This window comes from Ovis aries, chromosome 5 (assembly GCF_016772045.2).
Source record: "Ovis aries strain OAR_USU_Benz2616 breed Rambouillet chromosome 5, ARS-UI_Ramb_v3.0, whole genome shotgun sequence".
NCBI lineage: Eukaryota > Metazoa > Chordata > Mammalia > Artiodactyla > Bovidae > Ovis > Ovis aries.
The window spans coordinates 99,482,151-99,500,297 of record NC_056058.1 but is presented as its reverse complement, the minus strand read 5'-3'; the positions used below and the strand labels follow the sequence as shown (position 1 = coordinate 99,500,297).

The 18,147-nt window shown below is 40.3% G+C and overlaps 2 protein-coding genes across 23 annotated transcripts in view; one reads left to right on the top strand and one right to left on the bottom strand.

Moving 5' to 3' along the window:
- PAM (peptidylglycine alpha-amidating monooxygenase) overlaps nt 1-18,147 on the bottom strand; it is a 321,661-nt gene that overhangs the window by 136,146 nt on the left and 167,368 nt on the right. The gene's annotated exons all lie outside the window — the stretch shown is intronic.
- On the top strand, nt 14,738-16,092 carry LOC105609307 (small ribosomal subunit protein eS26-like). The gene has a single exon (XM_042250800.2). It carries the CDS (start codon nt 15,745-15,747, stop codon nt 16,090-16,092), a length of 348 nt encoding a protein of 115 aa, XP_042106734.1. The 5' UTR covers nt 14,738-15,744.

Sequence of the window (18,147 nt, the reverse complement as noted above, 5' to 3'; positions counted from 1 at the left end):
GCTGCTACTACTTCCAGCCAACAGTTACTGAATTCTTCTTATGTGCCAGGCATGGTTCTCAATGGTTTATGTGTATTATACCATTTAATAACAAAAACAATCCAATACGATAGGTGTGTGCTCAGCTGTTTCTGGCTCTGTGCAACCCCCATGGACTGTAGCCCGCCAGAGCTCCTCTGCCCATGGGATTTCTCCAGGCAAGAATACTGAAGTGGGTTGCAATTTCCTCCTCCACGGGATCTTCCCGACCCAGGGATCAAACCCAGGTCCGCTGCATTGGCAGGTGGATTCTTCGCCCCGAGTGCCACCTGGGAAGCCCTAATGCGATACAGAGATACTCCTTTAAAGATAGTAGGAGTAGTAGACCAAGGTCTAGGTAACTACCAATCACTCTAGCCAAAACCTAGCAGTATGCAGATCGACCCCTGGATCCCTTTCAGTGCAGTTACTTTAGAAGGCTGGCGACTGTAAATCCTTCCTCTGCCTCTGTGCATTGTAAATCTTCCACCCAGAGCTGTCTTTTCACATCAAGGAGATAATTCCGCCCCAGTTTTCGGCCGCTGGCTGCCTTGCCCTAATTTACATCACTGCCTCCTGTCACAACGATCGGACCACTTGGCTTTTCCTCTGGAGACGTGCCAATCAACAAATCCAGATGGGCTAGTCACCTGGACTAACCACCTTAGCCCCCTCAGGGCCTTTCCTTTTCATTGCAGCGAAGTTGAACTCAACTCACGCTGGACCTCCTTCCTTATTTGCAATAGTTTTTACTGAAAAACAAAACAAAACTATCCTTCCCACTTTAACCAGTGACCATGTGCATTAACGAGTGAAGAAGCAGGGATCTGAACACAAGCAGAGTGCCTTAGGCACTACAGGTCACTCAAAGCGATATAAATAATCAATGACTTAGAAGCGAATGCCAATCAAAAGTAAATTTAAAGTCGCTAAGTAAACACTTATAACAAGAAAGGAACCAAAGCTTGCAATGAAAAGCAAACCAAAGAGAAGTTCTTTTAAATTTGAACTTCTAATTTGGGGGTTTTATTTTACCTTTGATTTTATCATAAGCCACCCTCAAGCTGTTTTTGGAATAGACAAGTTACAGGAGTAGACAGGTATGTCAAATTCAGCAAGTTGGTTCTTTCGATTAAAAACAAAAAACTAATAAACTAACTAATTAGATGTAACTAATAATGGTTCAGTCAGTTCAGTTCAGTACAGTCGCTCAGTCGTGTCCCACTCTTTGCAACCCCATGGACTGCAGCATGCCAGGCCTCGCTGTCCATCACCAACACCCGGAGTCCACCCAAACTCATGTCCACGGAGTCAGTGATGCCATCCAACCATCTCATCCTCTGTCCTCCCCTTCTCCTCCCGCCTTCAATCTTTCCCATCATCAGGGTCTTTCCAAATGAGTCAGTTCTTCGTATCAGGCGGTCAAAGTATTGGAGTTTCAGCTTCAGCATCAGTCCTTCCAATGAATATTCAGGACTGATTTCCTTTAGGATGGACTGATACAGAATAAACAGAACTACTATTTATACTCAAAATGGATAAGAACCACATGTAATTCTTGCTCTTATCATCCTTATCATCAGTTCCATAATTTTAAATGACTGAATAGCTCGAGAATGTCTTTCTTATATAGATTTTTATTTCTTGCTTAGAGCTTCCCTAATAATAAGAATGTGTTCAGATTTCAAATGTTTCTTTTCTATTGTGTTAAAGTGAGGTTTCTTTTTTTAAAAGAGAGAAAAGATGACAAAGGTCCTCCACAGAATAAACAGTACCCTACAAAATTATTTTTGGAGAGTCTATATTAGACACTGCATCAATGGTCTACCATGCTCCATCATATGCCCCATTTTCAAGATAAAGAATAATTCTGTTAGAAAAAAGGTAAGACTCTTCTTTTTTTTAGAATGAGCACATTAAAAAGTACAATGTGTAACAGATCAATAATTAGCCTTCAGCTGAAAGCTCTGAAGATCACAGCTCAATAGAACAAAGAATAACAGAAAAATAATTATTCTTCTCTCTGCAACTATAAAAAGTATCAGTGATTTTGTTGTGAAGTATTCTGATGCCACAGTTTGGTTCCTAGAATTAAGTTGAAAGCTCAAGTTCTTTGAAGAAATGTTCCTAAGGGTCACTTACATGGTTCAATGGGAGAAGCCAGATCTTCAAGGTCTGTCTCCCTTAGGGCGGCTGAGTATAAAAGTAAGCAGGCTTTTGTGTTACTTTATTTTCTTCTCACAATTATGCTGTGAGGAGGTCTAATAGGCACTGCACCTTTTTCATAGAAATGAAGACTTTCACAGAAAGGTTATCGATCCACTTAAAGCCAAGTAATCAGGGTCAGAATTAGGACTAAAAATCTTCAAATGTATGTCTTCCAGATGATTAGAAATAACTACGCATCTTTCTTGTCACTTGCTTGCCATGAAGTTTTAACCCTGTTAAACTGTGATTCTGGGGAGTCTTTCAACCTTCGTATCTCCATTTTTCTATGAGACTAAGTCCTATATTTTCGGAGAAGGCAATGGCACCCCACTCCAGTACTCTTGCCTGGAAAATCCCATGGATGGAGGAGCCTGATAGGCTGCTGTCTATGGGGTCGCACAGAGTCAGACACAACTGAAGCGACTTAGCAGCAGCAGTAGCAAGTCCTATATTTTAAATAAAATTTAAGACTCTTCTTAAATAAATGAGGAACTTTTTTATAAGATACGTAATTTCTTTAAGAATGGATTAGACAATGGCCTTTGCCAAACTACTATAAGCTTATCATAAGGGGATGAGAAAGATTATTTAGGTGATTACAAAATACTGTTTCAACAATATAGGATAATTTCTATAGCAGGTCACCAAGAATGGATAGTACTTTCAACTCTAGGCTGTAAGCAGTGAGTGGTCAGTTTAAGACCACACTGACATGTAATCACATAGTTATCTACAACCAACTCTCTGATGAGAAACTTTTTTTTTTTAAAGCAAACCCTCGTGAGGGAACAATATTTAAAAAAAAACTGTATTGATACATCTCTCAAACTGATAAAATTATTATATCAGTGATACAAGTAACCAATTGTGATATTTTTCAGGATGAACACCAAAAATGATATCTAACAGTATTCTGATCAGGTAAATAGACCCCACAATCTCTATCATTCAACATTACAAAATATTCAACTGATTTAAACATATGATCAGTACTTAGCATATGATACCTTGTAAAAGGTAGAACATTTATTGAGCCTTCTAACTTCACTCTGTTAATAGAACCTTCCATCATAATGATTTATCATGATAACATCACCAGGTAGGCATTACAGACATTACTGTAAAGATGGAGGGAATTCTGTGGTGGTCCAGTAGTTAGGACTCTGTACTTTCACTGCCAAGGGCCTGGGTTCGATCTACAGAAGGGAAACGAAGATCCCACGAGACATGCAGTATGGCCAGCAAGTAAATAAATAAAGATGAGAAAACTGAAGTTCAAGAAGGTCACTTGCAATTAAAAAGCAATAATTCTTAAGAAACTTACAAAATAGAATTTGACCCCAGTTTACTAAAGCACTTCTCTTTCCACTACAGAAAGATAGCTATCAAAAAGGTTGTTTTTCAAATCTCTCTAATGTTTGAAAAGGCAATGTCAGTTCTCAGACACAGTGTCGTTGTTCATTTGATTAATGGGATAAGTAAAGAAATCAAAGAAATAAAATTTAAGAAGTTTTAGCCCAAGTCCTCTAAATTTTCAAGAGTACCTGCAAACATTTCATGAGAGCTTATTGACAAACTGCGTCAAAGTACAGCCACAACTATTTAATTTTGTCATCATTTTGTTTTCGTAAGGTAAAGCAATTTGAAAACCGACTCGTAATTCAGATCAATGTTTCTCTCCAACACTTTCGAACATTCTGGAGACACAAATACTGCACCTAACTGCCATTATAATAGTTTTTTTCATTTGAACACACTGTCCTAGAAAGGATGCTTCTATAACTCAACCTAAACTACCAGTGCAACCGTTCACAATTTTCCATACATCATCATCACGAGTCCTCTTTTTCAGTCTGTAGGAAGAACGCTGTATCTGCGCTCCGTGCCAGGGGACTATCTGTAAAATACTGCAGATTCAGACTGCTCACATAAGGCTCAGATGCACAAAAAGAGAGAGATAACGTGAATGTACATAGCCATGTCTCCCCTTGCTATCTTTTATGGCACATCAGCCAAATCTGAATCGGGAGGGATATGATATTGCTGATGCCTCTTTACTGCTGCTGTTGGGAACTATCCAAGAAAAGCACATTTTCCTGACAAAAGAGGGTAGTGTGGTAGAAATGAAAAAGAAGGAAAACACTTATTACTAAAGAACTCCCATTCTATTCTATTATTACCCATCTTAAGCCAAGAGGTCTCACATAGACAACAGAGATCAGTAACACTTCGCTTACAACATTTAAGAACAAAATGTTCTTTATTTTGATTTAGTCATTTGTGAGACAGAGACTCGGTGTAGTCTACAGAACAAGTAGTTAATAAAATTAGCTCCTTATGTAAATTAACATGGGACAGACAAAACCACCTGTATATTATTGCACATGAAAACTATTCACATAAAACCAGTAATTTTTGTTTTGGGAAACCAGAGGTACCATTCAGATTCGAGTGTTGAGCACAATCACTTGATCCTGTTTGGATAATATCCTCACGCGCCTTTTATTGTTCAGGCTTAAAGAATCCCCGCAGACTACTTTCTAAAGGAGACTATGCACTGTGATGATACAACAGATGTAGAAACAGACAACACGACCGAGCTTCACCTGAATATGGCCCTTTTGCTTGTATCTGTGGCTATCTGCAAGTTGGTTGTTCTCTGGTAGTGGGCCTTAGAAATGTTATACTGTGAACTAGGTGTCTGGTAACTTTCCTCAGGTATCCTTTGTGACAATAACCAAAGCAGGGCAACCATCTCATGGTGGCAACGGTGACTCTCTGCCTTACAGTGATTACCCACAGAGCAGGCAGTATCCCTCCTAACTCAGACCATGCACAGTTTAAATCTGATGGAGACAAGCTACATAGGACCCATTAAGCCCTATATTTTTACATAGTACCTATTAGCATTCAAATAGCTTGAATTCTGCAAAGTAGTAGAGAAAACCTCAGGAGCTGACACCAGAGCTGTCAGGCCAACAAGAGAAAAGTACAGAAAGTGATCAGGCCTGTTAGACAAGAATTTTGGTTACAAGAGAAAGAGAAAGCTTTCTTGTCTAACTGGCCTCTTTTTAATTGATCCAGACAGATAATAGAATCAAACTGCTATTTCCCAAAGCAATTTTAATATATGCAAAGTAAGTTTATACTGACTCAGTGGTGTTTGTACTGTCAACGTTTTCCTAGAATAAAAGAAAGCTCAGGCAAAAGAAAAGTGGGCAAAGCAAGTATAATTTTTCTGGTGTCAAAAATTCAGGCTTAAAAAAATCTACCTCTCTGACATCAGAATTTAAAGACACTTAATTACAGATAAAATTCCTTAAACTCTCACTTTTGAATGCAGGCTATTCTAATTTTCCTTTTCCTAATGTCTTTCTCTTACCATATAAATGAGATATATGTTCTCGACTTAGTAGGCTCTGGCAGAATAATCAGAGTTTATGTTAAAACACTCCCAAATGACTAAATAGAGAGTGCTTTCCAAAATTCTCTACTTTGTTCCTTACCATCTAAGCTATGCTCCATCCTCACCAACTTTTTGGATGTTTGTCTCAATCTACAACACAATCTTATTGTAAAGGGCTTCCCTTGGTGGCTCTGCTGGTGAAGAATCCGCCTGCAGTGCACGAGACCTGGGTTCGATCCCTGGGTCGGGAAGATCCTCTGGAGAAGGGAAAGGCTATCCACTCCAGTAATCTGACCTGGAGAATTCCATGGACTGTATAATCCATGGGGTTGCAAAGAGTCAGACACGACTGAGCGACTTTCAATTTCACAACAATCTACAACACAATCTTGTTGTAATAATGTCTGCTAGCATCCTAAGTATTTAGAATAACACCTGGCATATATTGGAAGCTTTATAAATAAATATTGGTTGAATTCTGTATGTACCTTCCTCTTTGGCTGGCTGGCAATAAACATACAGTTTAAGAAAAGCTGAACTGAAACCTATGTTACAGATGCCACCTAATTAGGGTTTTATACAACATCACTTTTTCTTATGAATTTTATCCTTCAGTTGATTTATCCCAGAATCCCATTTGCATTTTTAAACTATAATCACACTGGGCTGACGATGACAAGATTCTCAATGCCAAGTAGTTCCAATGGAAGCTTCTTTCCTGGCAAGAGCTTTTCTGTGGGAATTACAAATCTGTGCAAGCAAACGAGGAAGGAAAAAAAAATATTTTAGTGAGGGAACATCTGTCTTGGAGCGCTCACACGCTTTCATTTAAGAGGAAGCAAAGGGAGCACACTAATAATGGGCTATAATTAATCTCCCAAGCACAACAGGTGGTGACAATGGCTGCATCCTGGTTGGCTTCCTGGTTGCCAGGGGGTTACGTGAGAGGAAACTCCTGCTCTGAACAGGCGTTGCTGCGGACCTGAACACTCGTCTCCCCCCAGCTTAAAGCCAGTGGTTCATGCTTTTCACTACATTTCCTGTAATACGAAAGCAGTCCATTTTCTGAACCTTTTGCCAACCTAACTGCTCCCCTGCATGTTTCTCCCCTTTGGCACAGATGGTTGGGAACTGACTCTATCCAATCTGTTTGGAGATGCTGCAGAACAAAAAAGGGCTTCCCAATCACTATCCCCCAAACACCGGATTTCTTACTAAGTGGTTTACATCTGATCTGGGCACAAGAGAGCAAGGTGAAAGAGAAGCCCTAGACTTGGACGGCTCTGTCAGCTCATTTATTAAATGAGTTGTATTCTACTCTCCTAAAGTTTAAAATGAATCACCAAAGTGGTATCCACAGTTTCCATCAGATACCAAAGTGGTATTCACAATTTCTGTTCTTTTGGGGTCTGCTCTCATACATCTTGCCATAGTTATCTCATTAATATTTGCCTACCTTTTCCAGTAGTCATGTATGGATATGAGAGTTGGACTATAACGAAAGCTGAGTGCCGAAGAATTGATGCTTTTGAACTGTGGTGTTGGAGAAGACTTTTGAGAGTCCCTTGGACTGCAAGGAGATCCAACCAGTCCATCCTAAAGGAAATCAGTCAAAGGAAATATTCATTGGAGGGACTGAGGCTGAAGCTGAAACTCCAATACTTTGGCCACCTGATGTGAAGAACTGACTCATCTGTAAAAACCCTGATGCTGGGAAAGATTGAAGGTAGGAGGAGAAGGGGAGGACAGAGGATGAGATGGTTGGATGGCATCACTGACTCAATGCACATGAGTTTGAGTAAACTCCAGGAGTTGGTGATGGACAGGGAGGCCTGGCATGCTGTGGTCCACGGGGTCATAAAGCATTAGACACGACTGAGTGAATGAACCGACTAACTGATTCACACTCCTCTTCGAAATAAACCACATCTGCTTGCCTAGCAGCCATTCTGTTATCATGGCCCCAAGAAACAGGGCAGGGCTAGCGCTAGCTAAGACAAGAGAAAACATGACATAGCAGACTACTCTTCCAGGCAGGAGGAGGAGATAAAAGAAAGTGTCTGGTTAAGGAGAAATTGATTTCACAGTCACAGATGAGGTGGCAGAGCTCACACCAATAAAAGGAACAGAGTCCATAGGCCCTGTTCATCTGGGTTCTCTCACCGTCCAACGCCATTCATACAAGATCACCCCTTTCCTGTACACTCAAGATATTACCCTCACAAATGAAAAAGGGAGGAGGGGAAACAGCCTAATCAAAAGTTGAGCAGATTGTCTTGACCCCAAAGAGAGTGGGATACCTTCAATTGATACTATTAAGGCTTTCTTCCCTTGCTACCCAGGGGGTCAGGCAGGGGCTGAAGAAGGTAAGATCAACTTTAAAAATTAAAATTCTATTTTCTTTGCATACTTGAAGACTAGAGTGCAAACTGAGACTGCTTCACACATAGTAAGTAATAATTTATAAATTAATGTATTAATTGTATTTTTACTTTTTGTTATGCACTGATAACTGGTATCAGCAAAGTGTTAAGATTGACTGATAGGTTTCTTGAAGAAGAAAAGATGTAAAATATGCAAATCATCTTATAAAGCTCAAGTATTTTTATGTACTCATGCTACCTATCAGCAGAATTTTTGGCCTGAAGATGATTAGTTTTTTTCATTTTATTGTGGCACTTAAAATTGGTACAAAGATTTTTAGGAAAGCAATACAGCAACACACACGAGAAAACCCTTTTTCCCTTAGAGTGAACTGAGCATACAGTCATCAGGACATATCACAAAGGCCACAGTAAATCAAATATATGCCACCTGAGTCATATGTAGGAGGTCTAATCAAATGCTAATCATCACCAAGAATAAATCTGCAAATGACAGAAGACCAATGGCTTAAGCTAACAGAGATGTAGGCTTTCACGTAATAAGTCCACAAGTAGGACAGATATAAGAATGGTTATCTCATGCAGCAGCTCAACAATATCATCCAGGAGCTAGGTTCTTTCCATCTTCCAGCCTTGCCATATTCAATATATTGCTTTCTATCTGTAAAATTCTTTCCTCATGGTCACAAGATGGGTTGTAGCAGCTTCCAGTATCACAGTCTCACAGAGCAGTTCCCCAAGGCCAGCAGAGGGAGAATCTCTTCCTTAAAGTCCTTTTCAAAAGCAAAACTTTCCCCAAAGCACTTCACCTCCAGCAGAAGCCCCTTCACATCTAAATGGCCAGAACTGTGTCACAGGCCCGTCTCTAAACCAATCGGTTGCAAGGAAGCCTAATCAAAATTCATTTTCTGGGCTAAGGGAGGCCAATGCTGGAACAAAACTGGGGTTCTGTTAGCAAGAAAGGGAGGAGATGTATGTGGGCTAGGCAACCAATATGTCCTGACAAACACATTTCTGAAAGCAAAAACAAAGCCTTCAAAATTCTAAATTTAACTAGAAGTAGATCATCTGTGGGCAACTTGGTCCATTTCAACATATTGATCTGCAATGGTTCAGAATATTTGGAACCCTGTCTTACTGTCTAATAAAATAACTAGGTCAAAACTGCATTTTCAATTGGACATTTTCTGCTACATCTCTTAACTAGATGCGACAAGGCATTTAGATTTAGGGATCACGAATGGATAAAATACAAACTCCCAGTTTGGCAAGCCTGACGATCTCGAGGGAAATGAGACATGGAAAGCCAGTTCAAATCTAAATTAAATAAAGGCAACTGTGCCTTCTGAAAACTGAACTCCTTTCTTCAGAATAACAGGTATAACCAGCGGAGGGTACTTATGTTTATGGATGAAGTCATATATTTAAATATAACGATCAAGCCATTCTGCTTCTCCCCACCAAGCAGCAATTCCGTGACTTATTCATTTTCCTTAGACTTACAACTCATAAAGAAAACATTACAACAGATTTGCATCCTTGCCTTGAACTGCTAAGAGGAACTATATAATCAAATATAAAAATATTCTTTGGAATGTTCTCTGCTTTTCCCTTTGACTTCATAAACCTCTATTTCAACATCAGGCCATTACAATAAGGCTCCCTGTTTGCTAGTCTGTCTCCTGCTATTGGACTGTGTTTCAGAGCTGAAACCCTGACTTATTCTTATTTGTATTCCCAAAGACAACCTGGCATTAGCACTAGGTCTGCAGCGAATGTTGGCCGAATTAGTTTGTTGAATTTTGCCATGCTACATCACTAATAACCTTTCATAAAGGACCTATTTCTACAAAAATAGCTCCAGAGCATTGACTCATTTTTTCCCTTCAAGAATTTTATTCCTGCTTTTTTGAACCCAATTTAACCACTGTAATTTTCCAACTTCCATTGAGAGACAATATTAATAATTCAAGACAAGGAATGATGCTACAAAGGTTGACTTCTCTTTGCACTGAAACTCCCTGGGGTGAACACCTGTCATAAAGCTAATGGGCTTATTATTATAATGAAGCAAACAGCTGTAGAAACTGCAAATGTCCATTTTCCAAATATGTTTTTACTTACCATCAGTTCATTTTACATTATAGACATAAATACAGCACTTCAGTGCATCCTTCTTTAAGCCAGTTTGGAAACTTCTTAACACAAATGAAAAAGTAAATTCAATGTTTTACAATGAAATTCAGCTTTGTTTTCTTATATTTTCTCAGATACACATACTCATATAAACATACAGCATGATAAGTACGATAAAACTAAGTAACCCTAAATTATCATCAATGTATAATTAGGTTTATCTAGTCAGTGGCCCTTAGTTGATGCAAAAGGAAAACTTAATCTTCTGTATCCAGCAGTTTATAGAATATAAACTATAAACAATATAAACTGAATTCAAGAGTGATCGAATAGTTTACAGGGTAAACTTTCTTTTTATAGAAATATTTCCAATGACAAATTCCAGAGGAATGACAGAATTAGAATACTCATGATATATGACTTCTAATGAACCCAGGCAATGATAAATATCCACGGTTGCTAAAACCATAGATGAAAAGTTGATAGGTAACTCTACAGTGAATTAATCAATCTCACAATTCCTAACTTAATAAGAATAACATCGTAAGAAGAGAGACAATCAGACATTATATGCTTTCTGTTGGTACTATATAACATCACCTATGAAATATTCTTGCCAAAACCCTAACATAAATCTGCTCAAGCCTTTGGCTGTATCAGTATAAGCAAACAAAAGTCAGAGGGACATGTTAAATGATACTTGAGTGATGCAGTCAGCAAATCCTAGAATGTAGGAAACCCTTTAGGACAAGTACCCTAAAGGAAAAAAAAAAGAGACAAATGGAATCTCAAGATTCCTAAAAGAGACAGGATTAAGATTTACCATGTGGACCACATTTGAATTCTGATGCAAACAAACCTACATTTAAAAATATACACTATCAAAGAAACTTGATGCTGACTAGATACTTGGTGATATAATGGCAATAATGGTGATTGTGATTACATTTAAAAATGAAGTATTCACCTTTTGAAAATACATAACAAAGTACTATGAAATGAAATGATGTCTAGGAGATACCTGAAAATAATTCAGTGTGTGTGTGTGTGTGTGTGTGTGTGTGTGTGTGCACGCGCATTGGGGAGGAATCAAGTAGAGGACTATGGATAAAACAAGAATGACCATGTGCTGATAACCACTGATGGGTACATGGGGACGCATTATACAAGCTCAACAATTCTGTATATATTAGAAATTTTCTATTTAAATGCGTAAAACTAGAAGATACAGTTTGTCCAACCTACCAACCAATTAATGTAACAGCCAGCAAACTGATTCTATATATTTTGCTCCTGGGAGATAACATTTGAAAGGAAAAGCTCTTTTCTTAGAATCTAATGAAGGAAACAAAGCTCACCACTAGGAAATAGTGAAGTGCTGAGTAAACTCCAGGAGTTGGTGTGGACAGGGAAGCCTGGCATGCAGCAGTCCATGGGGTTGCAAAGAGTGGGACACGACTGAGCGACTGAACTGAACTGAGCTTTGGGTTAAGGGCTGATGAGTGACAATAGTTCAAAGAAAGGATGATCTGGTCCCAGATGGGTCCCTTGGCTGGGCCTAATACTGACAGGTTCCTCACTACTAACAAGATTAAGCAGAAAGTGGGGGATACAGACAAGGTAACAAGGGGACACTTACCTTACACCTTTTAACTCATGTTCAGATTTTAACACTTGTAATGCACACACTTAAAATATTTTACAGATCTTGCCATTTTCTTGTGAATGGCACTGTATAGGGCAGGTGGCATGGCATCATTTCTACAATGGAAGTATTCCTTTTCTGTGTTTACTACTTAAGATATATCAGCCAAGATCCCCTTAGGAAACAGAGGATACAAATTAAGAGGGCCACTGAAGAGCCAAAGAACCAAGGACACAGCCGCTGGCTGGGTGAAGAGAAGTATGTAAGGTAGGTTGAAATACCCTAGGATTTATAAAGCACTAAGCTTGATGAACGTGAAAGAGGAGAGTGAAAAAGTTGGCTTAAAGTTAAACATTCAGAAAACGAAGATCATGGCATCTGGTCCTATCACTTCATGGCAAATAGATAAAGAACTGATGCCTTTGAACTGTGCTGCTGGAGAAGACTCTTGTGAGTCCCTGGGACTGCAAGGAGATCCAGCTAGTCCATCCTAAATGAGACCAGTCCTGGGTGTTCATTGGAAGAACTGATGCTGAAGCTGAAACTCCAATACTCTGGCCACCTGATGCAAAGAGTTGACTTATTGGAAAAGACTCTGATGCTGGGAGGGATTGGGGGCAGGAGGAGAAGAGAATGACAGAGAATGAGATGGCATCACCGACTCGATGGATGAGTTTGAGTGAACTCCGGGAGTTGGTGATGGACTGGGAGGCCTGGTGTGCTGCAGTTCATGGGGTCGCAAAGAGTCAGACACGATTGAGTGACTGAACTGAACTGAAGCTGTTACCCATTATTTCATGGGAAATAGATGGGGAAACAGTGGAAACAGTGTCAGACTTTATTTTGGGGGGCTCCAAAATCACTGCAGATGGTGATTGCAGCCATGAAATTCAAAAGATGCTTACTCCTTGGAAGGAAAGTTATGACCAAACTAGACAGCATATTAAAAAGCAGAGATATTACTTTGCCAACAAAGGTCTGTCTAGTCAAGGCTATGGTTTTTTCAGTGGTCATGTTTGGATGTGAGAGTTGGACTGTGAAGAAAGCTGAGCACTGAAGAATTGATGCCTTTGTACTGTGGTGCTGGAGAAGACTCTTGAGAGTCCCTTGGACTGCAAGGAGATCCAACTAGTTCATCCTAAATGAGACCAGTCCTGGGTGTTCATTGGAAGGACTGATGCTGAAGCTGAAACTCCAATACTCTGGCCACCTCATGCGAAGACTTGACTCATTGGGAAAGACCCTGATGCTGGGAGGGATTGGGGGCAGGAGGAGAAGGGGACAACACAGGATGAGATGGCTGGATTGCATCACTGACTCAATGCACATGAGTTTGGGTGAACTCCGGGAGTTGGTGATGGGCAGGGAGGTCTGGTGTGCTATGATTCATTGGGTCGCAAAGAGGAGGACACGACTGAGTGACTGAACTGAACTGAAGCTGTTACCACTCAAAGATGTATGAGTCAAGAAGAAGGAAAGTCTCTAAATCCAAAAATTGTTACCGTAGGAGATGACATAGTTATGACATAGGGAGAGAACGCTAGTCACTTGCTCAACAGAGAAGGAACTGGGGACTTTCCTGGTGGTCCAGTGGCTAAGATTCCACGCTGTCAAAGCAGAGTGTCTCAGTTCCATCCTTGGTCAGGGAACTAGATCCTACATGCCACCACTAAGACCAGGCACAGCCAAACAAATAAATAAAGAAAAACAAATATCAAATAAAGAAAAGGAACCAAGAAAATAAATACTCTGATGTCATCCTATTGCTTTCCCATCTTTGGCAGTTCCTCCTACTGACTGAAGGCTGAGAGCCAGAGAAGCCAGAGAGCAAAGGAGCCTATGGGTGGCAACCATAGAGGTCCGTCGCCCGGAGGAGGCTGGAGTGGAAAGCACACTGAGAGAGGCCAGTGGAGCACATATTATACAATGCAGGTGCTTCGGCATTTCTTAACACATTAAAAAATGCTCAAACAGAAGCTCAGAAACAAAATGAAGTGACCAAGTCTTCTCTTAGCATCTGAGAGGCCCTGGGCAGAGAAGTAGAGTCTCTCCAAAGGGGAAGACGTCAGATAAACAAAGGTAAGAAGAGGACCTGAGCTAAAAAATTGCGTTTGAACAAAACCCAGAGAGAGGAGTAAGCGTGGTGGAAGCAGAAATAAGCTGGTGAATGGACAAACAGGCACAAAGGTGACATTTTAGGGAATTCTGAAAAAGGAAGTTGGATAAATCTGAATTAAGCCAGATAATAAAAGAGCTTGGGTGATGATGAGAACTTAGATTTGATCTGTTTAGATGTGACGTCAGTCAAGATGAATGAGTTGAGATGTGGGGCATAAAACCATGAGTGTAGTCACTTAGGAAGAACACTCTGATGGAACTGAGAATGAGCAATGAGGATACAGTGGGAGGGGGATGCCAGTGGAGTCTGGAACCAAACCCAGAGATGGCTGCTACCAAATCAGGTAAAGTCTGTAACAAGAAGGGGCTTCCCTGGTGGCTCACTAGCAAAAGAATCCATCTGCAATGCAGGAGACGCAGGTTCATCCCTGGGTTGGGAAAATCCCCCGGGGCAGAAAATGGCAAACCGATCCAGTACTATTGCCTTGGAAATTCCATGGAAAGAGGAGCCTGGTGGGTTACAGTCCATGAGGTCACAAAAGAGGCAGACACGACTTAGGGACTAGACAGCAACTGCTCATGGGGGAGTGGCAGTGGAAATCCACTCATTCTCCAGCCATGCGTTCACAGTCTGTCTATCCCACAAATGGATGCTGAGGCTTCCGTTAGTGACCTGGACGAGACCTGGAGGATACAACGGTGAGCAAAGACAGATGTGTTTCCTTCTCTTACATAGTCTTCAGTCTGATGAGGAAAGAAAAGTATGAATGGAATAACGACATGAGCAAAGGTAAAAATCGCAGTTGTGAGGATATTCTGAAACAGAGGCAGGAGGAGCTGTGGGAGCTATGACAGCTCTCTGAAAGGCAGGAGTGGGGAGGAGAGACAGAGGGGGTGGTTAGGAAAGGTCCTCCAAGAGAACGAGGCTTAGGTGGAGACCTGAAAGCTGGGAAGGCGTTACCCAGGGCAAACAGGGAGGGGAGAGCGAGCACGGCAAGGACCCAGCAGGGACCCAGGAATGGAGAAGGACAGGGAATAAAGAAAGCCACTGGCTCAGGACAAAGAGGCAAAAATCTGGAAGACAGAGCAAAAGAAGAAATGAAAAGAATCGTAGATACCTAGAATACAGACCACTAAGGAGGTAAAACAGTCTAATGTGGTTCCAACCATTTTAAGCAAGGAGATGAGATATTTAACTACCGAATCAGTCTGTACCTGCCAATGTGCTCTGTGCCTTGACTGAAGAACACAGACCATTCTTCATAAATATTTATTAGGCACTCGGCATGGAATTGGGCATATAGCCTTAGCTAGGCAGACAACACTTAGTATATCATAGGAGTCATCACCCCACTTGCTTTCCTATGTGTCCCCAGGAGCAGAAGAAAACAGGTACAGAATCAAGGAAGATCTACCAATCAACAAATATTCACTGGGTACCTTTCATGTGCAAGACATGATATAAAACACTGTGAAAATAATACCTTGTCTGTAGGAGAGGTATGAGCTGGCTTCATTTCAATGTAGATTATATTTGTTTGCTCAGCATGAGCATTAACTGACAAAAATATGCACCAAGATTGAATAAGATGCAGTCATTAGTTTCAGAGAGCCTTTCTCTAAGCAGAACAGATTTAAAACATGAGAATGAATCACAGCAAGTGACAATGCAATAGGTTTATCAGAACAGTATAAATTATGGTAGCACTAGACCAGATCTCTCTGAGGAGACCAGTCAGGTTCATGGGGAAAGGGACCCAGATTCTGTACTTTAATGAGGCAAGATTTCACTACGTGAAGAAGGCCGCTCTCGCCTCTGCACTCCCAAGATGACCAAGAAAAGAAGGAACAAAGGTCATGCCAAAAAGGGCCACAGCCACGTGCAGCCTACTTGCTGCACCAGCTGTGCCCGACGCGTGCCCAAGGATAGGGCCATTAAGAAGTTCCTCATTAGGAACATCGTAGAAGCTGCAGCCATCAGGGACATTTCTGAAGCGAGTGTTTTTGATGCCCATGTGCTTCCCAAGCTGTGTGTGAAACTACATTACTGCCTGAGTTGTGCCATTCACAGCAAGGTAGTCAGGAATCACTCTTGGGAAGCCCGGAAGGATCGAACACCTGCACCCCGATTTAGACCTCTGGGTGCAGCCCCATGTCCTCCACCAAAGCCCATGTAAGGATCCAAGTCCTTAAAGACTGAAAGAAATATTGGTTACTATGAAAGGACAATAAAATGGAAATTACACACACACAAAAATAGGTGAAAGATTCAGGGCAAACAAATTACAATAAGCAGAAAGAATAACATCAGCGGATTCAAAGGCATCTATTGGTGGGAATAATAAATAGGCTGAGTGTGGTAGCAAATAGGGAACTCAGAAAAAAGAAAAGCAGGAAATAAGAAAAGTGATTCAGATGGGGACCACAGGGCAGAGAGTTGAAAAAAAAAAAAGGACTAGGAAATGTATTTGATTAGAATAAGGAGTTGTTGAAGATTTCTGAATAGGAGAACAGCATGACCAGAGACGATTAAGAAAATCGCATGGAACGAAAAACAGCAATAAGATAATGGAATGGTTTAAGAGCACGAGATCTAGAGCCAGTCTTGCCTGAACTCGAGCCCAGACTTCCCCACAACTACGGCTTGCAATAAAAATGAGCTACTGATAAACACAATGTCGTGGGTGAATCACAAAAGCAGCATGCTAAGCGAAAGAAGCCAGACACCAAACACACTGTTGCGTTACATCTACATGTATATCTATAAAAGGCTAAACCAGTGATGGAACCATCAGCAGTTCCCAGGGGATACAGGATGGGGATGAGGAAAGGCATGTGAGGGGGAACGACGGGACATGAGGGAATGCCTGGGGTGAAACAAACGTCCTTTATCATGTCTTCCTGGCAGTTACACAACTGCATATTATTTGCCAGCATTCATCAAGTTGTAGACTTAAAATTGGTGAATTTTTAGGTAAATTATATCTCAAATAAGCTGACAGAAATGAAAATATCATGCAGGAATAAAAAGTTAGGTAGTAGTTAAAATGAAAACATTGAAGCTCAGAATATTTCTTCCATATGAAAAGCACAGCAGCAGAGGACTCCTAAGTCATGATCCATACGGAGACACCTAAAATGCTACAGCCACGTGTGTGTGTGTGTGTGTGTGTGTGTGTGGAGAAACCCAAAATGCTACAGCCACTGGTGTGTGTGTGTGTGTGTGTGTGTGTGTGTGTGTGTGTGTGTAGACACCCAAAATGCTACAGCCACGTGTGTGTGTGTGTGTGTGTGCTCACAGAGGCACCCCAAATGCTACAGCCACTGGTGTGTGTGTGTGTGTGTGTGTGTGTATGTGAGTGTGTGTGTCCAAGCACATGCTTAGGAATACTGGGGCAGAACAGGAAATATTCTTGATATGAAGATAATTTCCCTCCTTTCTAAAAAAATTAATCAAATAATCTTTATTGGAACACAGCATCATTTTTAGGCTCAGGGAACAGAATGATGAACAAAGACAGGTAAGTCTTTCCTCTTAAGGAACTTGACAGTCTATCTCAAGAAAGATGCAGGTGGAGATGATGTTTCAGTGAAGAGTCATGAAATGGAGATTTGTTCCTCTAGTGATTAATAGTCAGATGGAATTCAGATTTCTCCCCCAGGCCCACAAAAGTAATACTGTAAATAATGGCTGGCTAATGAGGCTCGTTTATTCATTTGCATTACACAATAGGTTAGGTGCATTATAGTGACTGCTGTACATGAGTATTACAATGATTATTTTATAAAATATAATAAAATGTTGGTTAGATTATTTTATAAAACTTTAGTTTATGTTTAAAAATGAATTCAGAAAATGGTTTGGCAGACAGATATTTAGAAAAGGAAGAGTTGGAAAAATCATTTCAATCTTGTTTACATTTCAATATTTGAGCAAAATTTCTATAAAATTTTATATATGCCTGAGTTAACTCTACTAATACTTATATATTTTCAATAATACGCTTGGATTTCATTATTAGCTTCAAATATACTTTAAAAAACTCATTCTAAATCAATGATTTCTTGAATTGACATCACAATGAAGACTCTCAATCATTCCATTTAATTCATGTCCTCCTTCATAACATAGTGATTCACAAGTTTGCAAATGTATTAGACCATAATACATAGGTTTTAGACATTTTATTTTAAAAATACAAGAAAACAAGCTTGGACTCATATATTTGTCA